Below are 18,654 nucleotides of genomic sequence, written 5' to 3'. Positions count from 1 at the left end.
ATAATATTTTACAGAAAGTCAAGAAATATAATGTTCAAAAAAATAGCAGTGTTGACATCTGTCTTTACAAACTCAAAAATATACTGTATAAACTAAGAAATGCTTGAAGATTCAACTTTCCTGGGAATCATAAATTAATATTTAGTTGCATAACCGCGGTTCCTGATAACTGCTTCACATCTGTGGTGCATGGAGTCGACCAGCTTCTGGCGCCGGTCAACAGGTATTGCAGCCCAGGACAATTGTACTACATTCCACAATTCCTCTGCATTTCTTGGTTTTGCCTCATGAACAGCATTTTTTATGTCAGCCCACAAGTTTTCTATGGGATTAAGGTCCGGGGATTGTGCTGGCCACTCCATTACTTGAATGCTGTTTGTCTGGAACCATGATTTTGCTCGCTTGCTGGTGTGTTTGGGGTCATTGTCTTGTTGAAACACCCATTTCAAAGGCATTTCCTCTTCAGCATACGGCAACATGACATCCCCATATCATGATGCTTGCACCACCATGCTTCACTGTCTTCACTGTGTACTGTGGTTTGAATTCAGTGTTTGCTGGACGTCTGACAAACTGTCTGTGGCCCTTAGACCCAAAAAGAACAATCTCACTCTCATCAGTCCACAAAATATTACGCCATTTCTTTTTAGGCCAGTCAATGTGTTCTTTGGCAAATTGGAACCGCTTCACCACATGTCTTTTTATTAACAATGGGACTTTGCGGGGGCTTCTTGCTGGTAGCTTGGCTTCACATAGACGTCGTCTGATTGTTACTCACAGGCAACCTTAGATCTTTGATCCTCCTGGAGCTGATCATTGGCTGAGCCTTTGCCAGTTTGGTTATTCTCCGATCCATTCGAATAGTCATTTTTCTTTTTCTTCCTCGCCTTTCTGGTTTTGGCTGCCATTTTAAAGCGTTTGATATCATTTTAGCTGAACAGCCTATCATTTTCTGCACTTCTTTATAGGTTTTCCCCTCTTTTATTAATTTCTTAATCAAAGAACGCTCTTCTTCTGAACAGTGTCTTGAACGACCCATTTTACTCTGTTTTTCAAGGACAAATGCACAGCCAGCATATGCAGCGTCAGTTGCCTTGATCCTTAAATAAGGGCCGCCTGTTTAACACCTATTTTTTTCACAGAATCAATGACCTCACTAAGTGAACTCAGCACTGCTATCCCTTTCAGTTAATGATTCAGTTTCACAGAATCAGCAGCATGCACGTCATGCCTGTTGGGTCTGTTGGTTTTCTATACCTTTACTAAACCTTCTAGAAACTTACTTGCAGTGTGGAAGTTGAAATTCTAACAAAAACAGTGATTTATCTTTCTAGTGATGTGGGACTGCTATTATTTTGAACACAACTGTAGCTTTCTCTTCCCCAATGAGTCAGAACAAAAGTGAAGGAAAAAGCATCATTTTACTGTTTTAGCTGCAAATCCATTTGTCACTACAATTTAGATAAATTTAGTTGAATTGAGTTGCCTCATTCCATGATTGTTTGTTTTAGAAAATTCTCCAGCTGAGGCAAATTAGCTAATATTTAGACAAGGTACACACAGTGAATCCTAAAGTCACCACTAGACAGCCACGTGCTTCAAAATATCAGATCAACAAGGACTCATTTAACTAGTTCCTAGATCAAGTAAGTGACTTACAGTTACGTGGTCAGAATCAGATACCTGGTTGAAAGTGAAATGCTGTGAACATCTCTGCATTCTATCAATGAAAACACAAAAGAGAAATTCAGCAAATTCAGTATGATGTATGACACTGTTAAATCAATGTATTTTGCATTGTACTTGGCACAGCCTAGTCAGTTACTGGTATTGTAAAGCAGATGTAGACAATAACACGGCTGATAGCAAACCACCACTACTGTGCTGCATCCCATTATGCTTTAAAAAAGATATTTAAATGTGGATTTTCATGATTATCTGAAAGATGAACAGTTACCTGAGAGATGGGTAACACCTATCTGCCTGTTGGAAGGAGTTGGAGCTAGTCCTCCCAGCATTTCTACTGCTTACAAGTTCAACATTATCCTTCAACATTGTTACTTTGCTGGCAATGACTCATCACACACAATGCTTCATTGTAAAAAGGACAATAACATGCCTTGAAATGTTTAAAAAACACCTGTTTGGAACATTCCACGGGTAAATAGGTTCATTGGTAACAGGTGATAGTATCATGATTGAAAATCTGAATTATAAATGAAAACATACCACAGTAAATTAGTTCATAATTTTCAGATTGCTTTCTTAACCCTGCGCTGAATCCAACCTGGTGACCTGTGTGTTTTCTTAGACTGGAGAAAGTTTCTCGCACTTAAACCAAGACAGAGAGTCGCATTTTCAGTCCTAAGATTTATGGCTAATATTTAGCTTTGACTACAAATACACATCAACCTAACCTTGTGGGACAACTCCAGACTAGCATGAGGACAGGAGTTCAATGTGCTTTCTGATGATACTTGACAACACAACTGAGTCAACTGAACGGTCTCATTCAGTTCAAGGTGCTGCGCCATTTAGCCAATACAAATGTGAATACACAAATATATTCAGGGTGTATTGGCCAAAATGGTCAATGTGCCACCACAGCCCAGTCAGCAAGGCCATTATGTTAAAATAAGATAAGATAAGATAAGATAAGATAAGATAAGATAAGATAAGATAAGATAAGATAAGATAAGATAAGATAAGATAGGACTTTACTGATCCCACACCAGGGAAATTTAGTCCTTACAGCAAGCAGGTTACAAAAAGCAAGCACAGTGGCATAAGAGGTCAAAAACCATCCAAAAATGCATCCATTTGCATTTTTCTCCATGTTGATGCGGTGTGCATGAGGATCTAAGAAGAGCGATACTGGAGAATCTGGAGTGTGCTGTCTTTTTGTACTCTTTCAAAAACCTAAAATATAAGTTGAGGAATGGACTAAACTTTGTCTTTATGTGCTCTAACTAAAATGCAAATGTTGGCATGTCTGGCTAACTATCCACTACTGTATTAACCAATTAAGTCCAAGGCAATGGGCATGTTATTAGCTTTCTGAATTATTTTGTGGTTACAGGTCACATAGAGAAACACCTATTCAGGCCTGGCACCAGGGGCATTGGCTGGACTGCTAACCATCAGGGGCTGAGCCCAGATTCTTCTCAATCAAAAAACGTTTAGGAGCATACTTCTCAGATCATTTCACTGCATTTTTTCTTGCATGTGGGGCTACATATTGCTCAAAAATAAGAAAACTGGTGAAGGAAGGCTTTAGATTTGATTTACCATAGAATCTGCATTCTCTGTCAGAACATTCTGCCATTTGAATGGCTAACGTTTCATTTGCTTGTGTTTTTAGTCTGAGCCGCCATGAAATTTAAATTTGAACCTCTCCTTCTCGTTTTGACTGGCAGACTGAGCTAACAGTGATAAACCCATCAACTGAAGAACTGACAGACCCGTCAGCCAGTAAGACACGAGTATTTCCACGTATTTACCTACAGTATAAACCCTGTCTGATTGGTGTGGCCTCTGTTGCTTCACAGAACATACAAAATTTGATACCACTGCATTTTTCAAGCTCATGGCTTATTCCTTACATCCTCAAATCCTTCTCACCTAAAAGTGAAGCACACTGTGTGAAAATGCAAACAACAAAGCATAGCCTCGACCTCACCACTATATTATTTATTTTATTTTCTTCTATTATAAGCACCAGAACAATTCAAGGGATGGTGAATGTTATAATGAATTACATGTTAATTAGCCTACAATTTATTAGTTTTTATTTTAATACTATGCTATAGGGGAAACTAGCTCGAGACTGAAATACACAAACAATGCTGCTACCGTACATATATTACATGAATCATCACCTGGTGAAGAAGTGATGCCAGGGACATGTAGCTTTAGCCTCAGTCTTTTAGGGTTATATTATATATGCAGCCATCAAGTACATGTTTAAGACCCTTTTACAGGGTTCTCATTTTACAGTGTCAAATTGAAACATCAGCTGGAGACAGACTGCTCAGCTGAAATCTGCTAGTGAGGAACATTTTAGCCAACAAAATCCAGCCCAGAATGAGAGGCCTGCTTTTGTTTACTTCTGTGAGGGATTGAAGACTGATTGTTTCAAAAATAACTGTCAATTTTGATGGCAAGTCTGCCAACTTTACACTGTAAAATCCATATATGCAGAACAGAAAGTGTGGTGGGGCTTTGTGAAGGGTCAATTCTTGGCACAGATTTATGAAGAATTCTTGCACTCATGTGAGAAGACAATAGAGCCCAACCACCATTATTGCTTTTGTTGATGTTGCTTCCTTTAGAACAACTTATAGACTGACTGTCCTTCAAGAAACCCCATCTGATTTGCTCTTCTGCTAGCTCAGAGACTCATTCTCTTGCAGTGACAATCAATGAATCCCCCCTCATTTAAACTTTGGGTTAAGTGCTATCTCAGGCATCATAGAAACAAATCCTGAGATAAGTTTATTTCTATTTTTGGCTTTTTGGCTTTATTTAACAGTGCAGCCGGAGTGAAGCAGGAAAGGGAGTAGAGAGTGGGGATGACATGCAGTAGGCTGCTGTGGTTAGGACACAGAGCTCAGTTTAGTTTAGGGGACCTGGTTCCCCTTTGTAGAATTGGTTGAGAACCTATCCTCTATCTAATAACACTATACTTTGAATATCCATGCACAGCTACAAGAAGTCAGCTGGAATTAATGTTACACAATGATGGCAATTTACATGCTTGAATATGTATTTTTTTTAATTATTTTTACCTGTTTTTATTTCTGCAATTTCATTTTTATTTATTTGTCCCTTTAGTTTTTTGTTTCCCCCTATGGCCCCTTTGTGCTCTTGTACAATTGCAAAAAAAAGAAAAAAGAACAAACAAACCAAAACTAAATTAATTAATTTTATTTTATTCTTATTATTCTTTTTGAAAAAGAAAAAAAGAGTATGAGAATTCTCGGTGGTTATATCCTGCCACAAAATTTGAAATGCATGACTGGCTTGTCTTGCAGGAAATGTATGCAATAAGAATTGCTAGAATGACTTCAGTTGATTTCAGTTTTAATAATATTCTTACACCGGTTCTTGTTCTCTCGATTACTTAAAGGGTTACTCCAGTAACTTAGTGTTGCACTTTCATTGAGTTACAGGGCTCACAAGAGACAAATTAAAGAAGGACTGTCAAAATCAAAGCAGCAAAGGCCAAGATGTCGTCATCATTGAAAGCTCCCATCAGAGCTACAGAGCACATTACTCAACTATTTTCACAGGTTTAGAAGTCCTTACTAAAATACTGTGTTCCTTGAGGACTACACAGGGAAGAAAGTGATGTGGTGGGAAGTGAACATGAAAAGAATTCAACATGACTCATCAAAATGATTTCTGCTGCACACGCCTACATTTCAAAGTCAAATGGCATATAAGGCCGAGAACATTTTATGACTGCACAGAGAGTTAAGTCGGACATCAGAGGTGATTGCAGTACATCATCCAAAGAGGACTTCCAAGTAATATTTCATGGACAGAAACCTAGTTTCTGTTAGGGTGCCGGTTTTGGTGAGACCAACAGGCTGTTGATCCTGTAGCTTAGGGGGCCAAAGGAAGCATGGTATGGACACTGTAAGGAAGTCATCATGACTCATGTCAAAAACACTTAATTTGAGTTTTTATTTTTTGTTACTATTTGTTAATTTACTTTATGTCCTGAGGTGGTTTCTGTATGTGAGGTGGGGTTCTTGTAGTTTTTGTTTTGTGTGAGCTCACCATGTATTTTTGTGTTACAGATGAATTATAAGAATTTGAAAGTATAAAATGTATATACTAACACTTCAAAAAACTAAATAATTCAATCTCCTTGCTTTCACTCTGTATTTCACACATAGCACTGCTGTCACAGTGTATTTTTTCTTGGCCAGCCCACACACAAAGGTATGCACTGTACATACTTGAAATAGTGGAGCTGAGCTTCAAAATGTGTAGGTGGCAAGTGAAACTTAGAGATCAGAATCTGTGATAAGATTTCCATGATAATCCATTGTGATGGCTGATCTTCCTGGATGTCTTAGACCCACTGATTTCAGTGAATTGGTAAAAGTCTCTTAATTGATCAAATCAGTCAATCAAAATTAATCAAATGTAGAGGAGTCTGCTTTTGGATAGTGGTCACACATCTAATGCAATCTAGCAAAGTATTCCAGGAACTAAGATCATAAAAAACAAAAGCTGCCTCCCCAGTTTTAGATGTTACCATTGGAATGAAGCAGGCTGAGCTGAGAGGGTTTCAACTTCTAAAGAAAATAGGAGAGAGAATGAAATGAAAGGACAAACAAACATTCTGTTGGAGTTTGTGGTGGCCTGTCACTGTTTTAATGTTGTGATGCTGGATAGTATGGCCTATAGAGGTACAAGCTAAACAACAGTTCTGACTCTTTAGGGACCACACATAGTGTATGATGTTAAACTAAATAATAAACTAGATAATAGTAGATCAACAAAATAAATAAAACAAACATGAGTTTGAGAGTGAGACACCCAAGGAACATCAAAACTAGATTAAAACGTAGTGAAGTTGGAGAGAAGCTGAATGCTCCTCTGCATAAAACTGCACATTGCAAATTTGTATTGAAGAACCTTGCTGTAACTATCCATTGATTTCATGGAGTGTTGATTAAATACAATCAGAAACAACAAAAATATGGATAAATCCAGCAGTAAGTGAAATAATGGTATCATGGTTTGATACAATGGTATCAAACAATTGTTTAATGCCAACAAATACAGAATAGACAATTAGTATGAAGCAGAGACTTTCCAACATTTTTACATTCCCTGGACAAGGACTGCACAAAGTAACATTTTGACCTGATAAATTTAACAGACTGAATATATTCCTATTCATCCTGATGTGTACAAATATGCCAAATTCCATGGCAGTCCATCCAGTAGTTGTTTTGATGTTTTAGTGTAGACCAACATTGCCACACCTAGAGCCACACCATTAACGTGACCAAAAATATAGTGTTGAGGGAGAAGTAACAAGAAAAGTAAGAAGACATACAATGTTGGTTCAAAAAGGAAAAATAAAACAGTAAAATAATACATTTTTTAAACAGTCTCATTATTAGATCTGTCATGACTATATGCACAAATTTGTTGATTGATGTAAGGCACAAAATAAAATAATTAAAAAAAAGAACCCTCTAATTTACATCTTATTAAATTGATGGCAGCAAAGCCAAAAACAGCTGCTTAGTTCCTCTGTGTCTTCAGGTTGCCTATATTATAAAAACAATACTACTTCTAATAATAATACAGTTTTCCAGTAAGGTTGACCTCATTTTTCCTTTGAAAGAGTGTGAATTGGAAATAATGTGAACAAAATTCAGCCTTGGTTTAAAGCTGCAGTAGGTAACTTATATACAAGTAATTTTTTGTCATATTTTTTTCCCTAAAACTGTCCTTATGCCCAGACAGCAGTACATGAAACATGTAATCTGTGAAAAAAAAAAAAAAGGCTCCATTGGTCCCACCTACTGCTCCTACTGCGATTTGCAAGAATCCACTGCACCTGACACAAAACAACCAATCAGAGCCAGAGGAGCATCTGAGGAAGTGTCTCACATCTGTCAATCACTACTCACACACGCTGTGAACCGCCCCCTCCCTCCACTCATGCTGCCAGCTGCCGCTCAGTCAAACAGCTCTGTGAGCGGCGTCAGGAGGCTAGTGAAAGCTATGGCAGAGCAACAGCCACCTGCGAAGGAGGAACTGCCCATACCGCCGCTGCCAACAACAGCATACGACTAAGACAACAAATAACCAGAAAGCTAATATGGTGATTGTTACAGTGACACTCCGCAGAGCGTACCGTATGTTAACAACTATGATGTAGAGGCTGGGCAGAGCTAGCTTGTTTCCGATGCTAAGGCTAACATTACTGGTTGCCACGGCAGCCACGCAGATGCAGCAGGGAGGAGGGGCTTGGAGGCGGGGCATGAGTGCAGTGGAGAGGGAGGGGGAGTGACGTGGAACTTGTGTTGGTTCAAATTTTCAGGCTAAGTCTGCTCTCTTCTCCATCTTACCTACTGCAGCTTTAAACACACACCATACAGTATGACTCTGGTTCTTATCTGTGGTAGAACCAGAGATGTGGTTTAGTTTAGTTAATGCTTATTAATGTGGGAGCTGAAAGATTAGTCACATATGACTTCTGACCTCTTGAGGAAGATTTACAGTAATTGGGCTTACAAATGGCCAGCCAAGAATTGCATCACTTGTAATGAGTGATGCAGAGGAAGCGTAGGTTGACCACAGTTTCCCAATGCTTTGAAAGAATTTGACAATAAATGGCCATTATCAAGCAGCTTTAACGTCCAGGACCAAAGGGCACACATCCTGCAGCTGCAGAGGGAAAGGTCAAGCATGCAGACAGAGGAAATGTTCTATGTTTGGAGGGGTTCACCCATCCCATAACTGTCTTTTGTTCTCTGTCATTCTTCTTTTGCCCGCTCCTCCCACCCCCACACAATGACACATGCTCATGGTCTGACATTCTCTGTCCCTCCCTCTCTCCCTGTCTCTCTTTGGCTTACAGAGAGTGGGAAATGAGAATCAGTGACAGATAGCAAATTTTGATTTTTGTAAGACAGTGTATAAGTGATCAGGTATAGAGAGCACTGATGAGTGCTCTCCCAAGAGCTGTAAGTAGAAGCATCATTTTTAGGCTCATTTTCAAGCATCTTTTTTGGGGACTTGGGGAAGAAGTATCCCTTACTTGCTCTGCCAATTAACCCAAATCTCTTTTTTTCTTGTTTTTTGTATAACTGGTGTCTTGCCTTTCTCTATACTAAATTCACTTGTTTAAAACTCTTCCCACAGTCAGCACAGCAGCAGTCCATGTGGACTCACACAACTGTGCATCACTTGTCCTGGATCTATCAATCCATCCATCCATTATCTATACCGCCTATCCTTTTTGGGGTTGCGGGGGGGCTGGAGCCTATCCCACCTTCAACGGGCGAGAGGTGGGGTACACCCTGAACCAGTCGCCAGCCGATTGTAGGACAACATACAAAGACAAACAACCATTCACACTCACACCTAGGGGCAATTTAGAGTCACCAATTAACCTAATGAGCCTGTTTTTGGTCTGTGGGAGGAAGCCGGAGTGCCCGGAGAGAACCCACGCATGCACGGGAAGAACATGCAAACTTCACACAGAAAGGCCCCCCAGGGATCGAACCAGCAACCTTCTTACTGTGAGGCACGCGCACTACCTGCTTGCGCCACCATGCCGTAAAAACAACCAAATGTGGGAAGGCGCATTAATTTGTGTGGAGGTAAAAAGATGTACTGGAGGTAAAAGAATATGTGTAAGGGAAAAGGAATATATATGAAAGTAAAAACAATTTTCTGGTGGTAAAAACATGTATAAAGGTTGAATTGAAAGGAATGAAAGCATGTGGGATGAAGTAGCTATCATGTTGTAAACAAGATAATCAGTGATATCAAAGCTTTAGTCATGTAAGGGCAGGAGTATATATATACATACATACACACACACACACACACACACACACACACACACACACACACACACATATATATATATAAAATTTGAGTTAGTAATGCATGCAGGTGTGTGGGGCTTGTTGAGAGTTGAGAGTTTACTGGTAAGATAGCATTAAGCATCACTTTTGTTGCTATGGATACCTCCAGTTAAACATCTCTTGCTTTTTTGTGCGTTAAGGAGCTTTGAAAGCACAGACATACACAATCTGCAACTAAATACCCACATACATTTTGACTATCTGTGTCTGAAAACTTTATAGTAGAGAACTCAAAAACTTTCATTGCAATCAAACAGCAACTTGGCTGAGTCAGCCACTGCCACTGGCCTTCACAGTGGCTCTTCAAAAACCTATGGGTGACACTACATCGCTGTTTCATACAGTCTATAGCTGCAACACAATTATCAACACAAATGCAGACCTGAAGGCCATACCCACCAACCTCCTACTGTATGCCCTGTATGTATATCACTATAATGGCAGAGAAGAAAGAAAAGAAAGAAAGGCACCTTGCTCCCTGATTTGAAACTGTAGTCACATGACTTGATTTGTAGTTTAGGTTCCATGATAAACACTTGTAATTGGCACCAATGTTACACATGAAGATCAGCTTCCTCCCTGACATCAGGATGTACTATTGCAAACAGTTGCATAATCTGTGGCTCTGGAGTAGTTTCTGCAAAACCATGATGATGTCATCAGGGTTTTTTTCAGGTTTGGCCTGGACATGCCAAAGTTAAGACAGAAAACCTATGCTACAAACTAGGGCCATGGACTTTGAAGAATGTGAGCATTTACCACTTGGGAGGGTCCAATCACATTGTGGGCATTGTTGGATCCAGTGTTTGCGGAGGTTGACTAACTCAGGATGTTTTGGTTTCTGCTTCTTTGATTCTGACCATTCTCTTTGAAATTTGATTCTTGTGAATCCTGCAGCTTTATGAGAATGTGATACTACATTGCTAGAGTGCCCTTCAAAGCCAGCTAATCAGAAAAAAACGTACTTTCATGGTCATGTTTGCCAACTATTTCCTGAATCCATTACCCAGTGCACATCTCTCAAATTCTCAGGGAGTTCACATAGTGCAAAGAACAACATACACAGACATCCCAGAGGCAGGATCAAGTTCTATCTTATCCATCACACTGAGAGTACAACTGTTATGTTTTACGGTAAGTTTTGGATCTAAAAGCGGACACACAGATGGAGGTAAGGGGAAAATAGGAATTTATTGGAAACAATAATAATAAAGAATGATCACTCCACGTACACAGGAGACTAGTAATATGGAAGTCCAGTGAGCAACTGATGAAGCATGAGGCACAGTAGTGGAAAGCTGATCCGAGGTGTGCTGTGGCACACGGAGCACAGATGGTGGGAGTACTTGTATAGGGGGGCTTGGGGTGGTGGAGACACAGGTGAGGCACAGTGGTGGTGGTGGAGGTGAGAGGTTGGGTGGCATCGTGCCTGAGACGCTGGCACTGGAGAGCGATGCAGGCAGACGAACTGGAGAACGTAAGGACGAGATACAAGTGGTTACATAATGGTGGAGAATGCGAGGTTAATACACTAACAAAAGACCAAGAATTTCCCAAACACCACTGAGTGGCGAAAACAATCTGCTGACGAATTCACTGCAGCCCACAGTCTTCATCCTGTCCAGGATAGTGACCAGTGGCAGCTGTGTTGGAGCCAGCTCCCAAACGCAGCCTCTGCCAAAGAAGGACACACAGGAAAACAAGCCCCACACATCTCCACAGAAAGCAAGAAAGCACAGGAATGTTCCAAAAACACCACAACAACCTCCATAACATATAAATACATTTTACCTTATTTTTTATGATTCAATAAATATGCAATTTTTAGAAAATAACACAATCGTTATACATTACATTACATTAATATTTACAATAAAACTGACTTTAAAAATCAACTTCTTAAACTACCCAGCATAGCATTAGAATGCAATGAAAATAAAGACACCTAATATTACTGCTTAAATCACTCAATTTGCCAAGATTAAACATCCTGAATATCCTGAAGAACCTTCCACGGTTCTGAGAAAAAGCTCAATCAGCCGACAGGATAGATGGAGCAAAGTAAGAAAGAAATTCCAGCACATGACTCACGTTGATGACTAAGTGGTCACAGGTTGCCAACAGCCCGTTCTGGAATTGTGAATTGTCTACAGGAAACCATACTACCACAATATTATGGCTGTAACCAGGTTGCTGACCCACAGTCAACTGATTGTGAGAAGGGCATTGGTCATCTTAAAGCAGGTGTTACTAACAACATTTCCTCTGTGAACCATGAATGGGTTTGCCATAGATAATAAACATGAAAATACACTCCCTGGGTCATTTATTACACAGCCTGAGGGCTGTTCAAAATCTCCAAGTCAGTGTGAGAAACATTTGGGATATTGAGGAGTTAGGCCAAAAATGTTTTTCCACCCACTGACGGAAGGAAATTACTCAGTGTTTCATCATTAGTGTTTGTTTTTTTTTTTCTTTTAATAAACTTTCCTTTTAGAAATGCACATACTCACATTGATCTTTTTATTAAAAGTAGTAAAAATTTGCAAAAGTAACAAACAAATTTGCATAGCAACAGTTCAGAGTATAGAGTCCCCAGCAAGCAATGAATTAAATAATTAAATAAAAACACATCATGTTAAATAGGCCAACACACACATACTTATAAACAGCACCTTGCATATAAAACATAACAAAGAGACAATCCTTTCCATATACATTTATCAGCTTACAGTGAGCCCCGTGGTGACACACACACAAATAAAGATCCCTTTGTAATCCATCATCAGATCTAGAGCAGTGTTCTGCCATTCGTCAAGCATCTGGTGTCAGACATGCAGCCAGAGTGTGACTCTGAGCCCTCACCTATCAGACAGAGCTGATCACACTGCGGTGTAGGTGCATGCACTTTGCCCTATTTTACACTTCCAGCACATTCTATTTTATGGGTCAGTTTCACAACAGCTGTAATACAATAACAATAAATTGAGTATACAAATCTGCCCTCTTATAGGCGTGGAAAAACACCCTTTAGACTGACACTGTGTGTGGGTCAACAGCACACTACTGACATGAACACATGCTGCTTTCTACATGATTACACATTATTTTGAACAGCATATGAAGTGCAACATTTTCAAACATTACTTCAAAACATATCTATAGTGGCACTGGAAAGGCCAAACCAAACTTATAGTGGCATAAAAAAGTGTGTTACAGTGGTGACAATAGTTCTGCAGTTTTCATCATCATTAAATAAACACAACATGTTTAGACATAGACTACTACAACAATACTATCATGGCAGCAGGAGTGGCTGTGGGCTGGGCTGATGACTGGTGATTTGCCTGTAACTCTGCACTGTTCACTACACTTCAGACCTTCCTTATCAAACCCACTGAGTTGGCAATGGCAATGCATTGTAAAGCAAGTACCAATAACAACAGAGTGACTCAGCCTTGTGTGGCATTACCATCCTCAAGGGTTATACATTACACCTGGACTATTTATTCAGGTTACTGTGACGCTGTGCTCTAAACAACCAATGTTGTCCTCCAGCACTAGTCACATTCAGCTTGTAGGATAAAATACAGCATACATGGTCGTAATATAATCACTTGACTTCTCCTAATAATTCTCTTAATACCAGTGTAACAAAGTGGTGTCAAAGTTCTTTTATTCACAAGTTCCTACCTCACCATCTCTGGCCAATCATCATTCAGCCCATGTTCCTCAAGTCAATCTGTACTTGGAGGGCTCTCTTTCAGTGTCATTGCAATTCGGTCCTATCTCCTGTCTTCATGGGCCTATGTTTAATGAAGGTGCTTCACAGCAACTAACATCATGGTACACCACACTTTGTGCATGTTTCCAACTGATAACTCACTCGTTTTTAGTTTTTGTCAAACTTTTTCCACAGGGTTTAACAGACTGAAATACTGTTAACCATTTTCAGCAACAGCTATCTGCCCAAGATGTTAGTGCAAAATATCTGTGAAAACATTTACAGCCACACCAACTACACACCAACTAACATCAGGAATTCTGTATTTCTCAAAGAATGAATCCCAATGCTTATGACCCTGTGAACTTAAATCTACAGTGATACCACTATCCACTTGTAAACAAAAAAAAAAAATGAACTGCTGAAAGGCCTACTCCCAAGAGAATAAACCTTTTCGGTTTCTTCTAATGCCATTATCAAAGACTGAAAAAGCCATTGCTATGTTCAGAGCCCAAGGTAGTGTCTTCAAATTGCTTGCTTTGTCAGACCAACAGTTCAAATCACAAAGATATTTGATTGACAGTGATGAAAACAGAGAAAATCCTGGCCTACGAGAAGTTGGAATTGTTTTTTTTTTGTTGTTTTTATTTCAAATTTGTCGATTTATTTTCTGGCAATTAATCAACTTTTTCTGCACTAAGGATAATAATAAAATACTTATTTCTATTCCAAACATAAAAAATAAGCATGAAATCACATATAAAATAATAAAATCATGTATTTAACAGAGTTGACAGTGTCTACTCTGCCAAAAGGCTGTAGACTTACAAATGTTATCAATGCTGCTAGTAAAATGCTCTTTGGAATAGTGTATCAGTTGAATCATTGTTAAGGCAGCAGTACGTCTCTGTGAGCTGTTGTTAATGGATTATAAACAATACAGTTTACAAGCTCGATGAGCTAAAGCGAGCCCGCCGTCAAGCAGATAGTAGTAGTTTCTTGCTGTTGCAAATTTATCAGCAGGTTTAGATTTTCATGAACAGTAAAAGTAAAAGCAAACAATAAACCTACACTGGTATGTTCCCTCAACTTTCCATGGAGTTGAAAGTGTGAACAACCCCAAATCAGATTTAGGTGACTCTAACTGGCTGACCAGATTACTGAGTTAGAAATTCAGCACCGAAGAACACCTGGTATTCTTTCTTAACGATAAGTTCAGAGTGTGATGATGTCACACGTAGTTTGCAGTTAGCCTCTAGGGAAAACAAGCCGGCCGTATAGAGAGATTTACTCCATGGTTCCATGCTGCAACTCACTGTGTCGACTGATGAGAGGAGACGCACATCGTCAGTGTAAGTTTCTCGGAACAAATACACCATATTAGTGAGTCTCAGCTCATCATGGTCACACTCTTGGCCTTTCTTACTCTCATAGGTGATCTGCAAGAAGACTCTGTAGATGCCATTTATGGGCACCACTAGGTCCCCACTGGAGTAGTTGAAACCTCCATGACAGAAGGCGTGTCCATCCTTACTCTCCCATTCAAGATATTTCCCATCAGTGTTTTTGCCTTTAGGAGCTAAGAATGAGAACAGAAAGGTAAAAATTAGACTCTGAATGTTTCTGCTTCTGTATTATCTCTAGACAATATTAAATATGTTATATATTTAAGTAAAGCTGGAAGCATGCACAGCGGGGTAACTGCTTGACACTAAATATCGAACATGTGCAAGTTCTTATTCCAACCAAACTCTACAGTTTGTTCAGCCCTGATTAGCTAGACTGATTAGCAAACCATCAGTCACAGCGGAGGAACTAATCTGTGAAATCTGCTGATGTAGTCTTTGCTTGAAATGAAAAGCTGCAGACGCTCTTCTTGATGTCAGTGACATCAGTGCAAGTCATCTGGAACCCTTGCCTGACTTCTGAGAAAGTGATGTGGATCATTACCCTTTACAGTCTCCACTTCTCAAACTAGCTGAACACCTATGGGAGGTTTTGGAGTAAAATGCTGGACAGCACTCTCTACCATCACCGCTGAAATACCAAATGAGAGAATGAGAGAAGAACGCTGCATAATCCATTTTTCATGTCAAGGTTTTTGTAAAGTCTCCCGTTGCCCAGCCAGAGGAATGTATGTAATGTATACAACATACAAAAACTCTTTTGTAGTCTCAAGTATGATTATAGTGTTCAAAATGAAGCATATTATAAATTATAGGTTCACATTGTTCATATGTAATGTCAGATCAGCATTGACTGTTACAGTCTCTGCTGTATATGCTGAAACTGGTTGCATGTCTCTATTGCATGACTGTTCTTTGCTGTCAAAATTTGCATGGAATATTTTAGCCTGTGCGACCCCAGTGGGAAACAAACATCAGTGTGTTTCTAGGAAAGTACAGTAAAACCCTAATCCTGTTTTCCTACCATGTTTTACCTGTTAGCATGGCTCTTGGATTCTGTAAGTCATTACGTTGCTGCTGTTCAATTCTGATGCCTAGAAGAGAGATTCATATTTTACACATTGATGAATGACGGCTTTTACAAGCCCATTCTCTCTCTCCTAGACAGAAATCAACAGTCTTTAATCTTGCAAGATTATTTAACGAGATATTTACCTGATGAGGGGCTGACAGACTGCAACGTGGGCTGTAAGGAAACAAACAGTGTTAGCAACATGTTACACCTGAGAGTAATGACACCAGAAATTAACATTACATGGACTACAATAAACACAGCAGCAAGGGTGCAGTCTAATGGCACAACTGTAATTACATCATGAATTGTTTCACATGAATAATTATAAAATATAAACCATTCCTAGTTCATGCAATTGCTAATTATAGAGCACATTATTTGAACAAACAGACCTAACAACACTTCACTTAAGTATTGCTGCTACACTGTTGCATGTAACCACACTGCCAAATAATATTTATATAATATTATTATCTAACAATATTTATGGAAACAAAGTAATTAAGAATTTAAATGAGTTTGGTCATTGACCAAAAATGCAGAGTGAATGTCTTGTGATTGGTGGGAAATTCTGAATGCTTAAGAAGCCTATTTGAAAGAGAGATTTAAAGAAAGGCTGACAAAAACACTGTTTTCCAGCTAAATGGAAATCAGAAAGAACATCCTGACAGCACGTCTGTGAAATAATGAAGAAACAGTCCAGTCTGATTCAGTTTCCTCTCGACAGGATATCAGAGCACACAAAAATGGCCACGTGAGAAACGAACAGGTGTGGGAGTGTCTTTGTCCTCTTAACAGATTAGCAGAGGAGAGATTTAAACTTGCATTTATTTAAAGGCCCTTTTTCAAACTCGTCATGGATGGATGGGTGGCATCACCACGCCTCACGGCGTACAACGAGCCGGAAATGCCTTAAAGGAAGGAGCAAGGAAACGAGAAAAAAAGGCGTCTAGTTACTAAGCAACGAAACTACCAGACATAAAGCAGACGGCTTCGTTCTGTCACTCACATCAGTTTCACAAACGTTGCAACTTTTTATAGCGAGCCCACAACAAACTGTGGTAACTGTGGTGTTGCCAATCCGTAATTAATCAAAAGTACAAATGTTTTTTGGAAACATACAAACTTCCAAAACGCATTTTGTTTCCGGGGAACAGAAGTCTACCTGTTTGTTGTTACCCGTGAGCAAACAGGAGCGCGCCTTCTTGACTGCGCGTGCAGCAGGAAAGCACGCAGTCATCATCTCATTGGTCATCTGCTGCCAACTTTAAACCAACTTTAACAAACAGTGCGGCAGTAAACAAAGGTCACAGAGCCGCGAAGAGTCCGAGCACTGTGAGCGGAACGGCTTTTATGTCGAGCAGCAAGTTGCCAGACGTCGACCAGCGACGGCGTTAGCTTAACAAACGAGCTGCCTGTGGACGGCACAGCGGAGTGCTATCAGTCATTTCAGAGTAATAGTTCTTCACCTGCCAGCGACAGCGCCGATTAGCTGAAGGACTGCGGTCTTTTCAGGTGTGTGAGGTTTACCTGGCTGTCCGGTGACTGATGACCTCGCCTTCCCTGAACAACCATGATCAATAAAGCTAGAGCTACTGAGATGAGCAGAATGAACGCCACGGCTAAAAAGCGACCCGTTCGCCGTAGCCGTGTCTCTTTCTGGCGTATGATTTGAATCAAAGTGTTCTGCTGGTGTAATTCCGTCGCTCCTCCGCAGCAGCAGCCGTTTCCCTCCATGCCACTGGTTTCCCATTCGCGGGTAAGCCGCCGGCTCCCATCCAACATCTCCATTTATCAGCTTGGTGTCGCCCACGTTGAGTCTCGATTTAAGCGAGTTTCACTGGGTGTCCAGACTCAAACACGAACTTCCTCTTTCTCAGATTAGTTTTCTAGACGCTTCATCTTCAGCATGAGCACGAGGTGCTCAACTATAGCTTCCAGATTCTCACTCTCTCTGTTTAGTTCAAATAGCAGATGCCCACCTCACTAAAGTTTTTATTGTTCCATATGAAAACATGACTTGTATGTATACGTAAATGTATTCGTGACCCCCTCGTGTTGAGACAGGCTGAGACTTCCAGATGCTCAGTGATGAACAGCCACGACTACAAACACTAACACAGGTGATGGGGCAGTTACACTCTGTCAGTACTGATGACACAGGCTCGTCAGTCAACATCAGCATCTTTGAGGCTATCTGCCCCTGCTTGCAGATCCACTTTCCATTCATGTGGACTGTACACAACCACCTACCAACAAGTCAACAATCAGAATAAAAACCCATTAGGCTGTGGCCAGTTTAACTTCAATGTAACATAATCCAAACCACAATGACAGCCAGTGCTATTTACATGTTCTTTAAAAAGAACTGATTCACTTTCCTCTCGACAGGATATCAGAGCACAGAGTACAACCAAAAGACATTTGAACATCCTGTATACCAAAAATAAAAACATGTAGGCTAGTGTATGTCATCAAAAACACTGCCATGGCAACTGGGAAGAACCACGCACCTGGAATCAAAAACCCATGATCTGTCAAATCTTTCAGACCTGTGACAGTCATGATGTACAGACTAACACATCACAGGATAGTTCAGTCCCTCCACTGCCTCCACGGGCAACATATATCTTCATCTATAATACTACAATCTTGGAAGTTAAATAGCATCATCTTCGTATCTTTGATATATCTACATTATTCACACTGACTTTCAATCAAACCAGCCTTGGAGTGAGGCCTTCTATGACTGATAATTTGTTGAATAATGTATTAATAAATTATCCATTTACATTATGTATAGGTAAGAAAGTGTCCATT

At 39.9% G+C, this 18,654-nt stretch overlaps 1 protein-coding gene across 1 annotated transcript; it reads right to left on the bottom strand.

The window, feature by feature from the left end:
• Nucleotides 1-12,511: 12,511 nt before the first annotated feature.
• LOC139332613 (lymphotoxin-alpha-like) lies at nucleotides 12,512-17,672 on the bottom strand. The gene is made up of 4 exons (XM_070964662.1): nucleotides 17,365-17,672; nucleotides 15,975-16,005; nucleotides 15,794-15,853; nucleotides 12,512-14,932 (listed from the first exon to the last, which is right to left on the bottom strand). The coding sequence occupies exons 1-4, from the start codon at nucleotides 17,623-17,625 to the stop codon at nucleotides 14,511-14,513; spliced, it is 774 nt and encodes a 257-aa protein (XP_070820763.1). The 5' UTR covers nucleotides 17,626-17,672; the 3' UTR covers nucleotides 12,512-14,510.
• Nucleotides 17,673-18,654: the final 982 nt, after the last annotated feature.

This window comes from Chaetodon trifascialis, chromosome 6, assembly GCF_039877785.1.
Source record: "Chaetodon trifascialis isolate fChaTrf1 chromosome 6, fChaTrf1.hap1, whole genome shotgun sequence".
Taxonomy (NCBI): domain Eukaryota; kingdom Metazoa; phylum Chordata; class Actinopteri; order Chaetodontiformes; family Chaetodontidae; genus Chaetodon; species Chaetodon trifascialis.
The sequence above is the reverse complement of the archived record's forward strand: the minus strand, read 5'-3'. Positions and strand labels throughout refer to the sequence as shown.

What these genes read in the sequence shown, in the direction of transcription:
- LOC139332613 (XM_070964662.1), bottom strand. Translation starts at nt 17,625, where the DNA reads ATGGAGATGTTGGATGGGAGCCGGCGGCTTACCCGCGAATGGGAAACC. An exon ending in GTCTGTCAGCCCCTCATCAG is followed by an intron (nt 15,854 to 15,974) that starts GTAAATATCTCG and finishes TCTCTCTTCTAG; the next exon opens with GCATCAGAATTGAACAGCAG. An exon ending in TCCAAGAGCCATGCTAACAG is followed by an intron (nt 14,933 to 15,793) that starts GTAAAACATGGT and finishes TCTCATTCTTAG; the next exon opens with CTCCTAAAGGCAAAAACACT.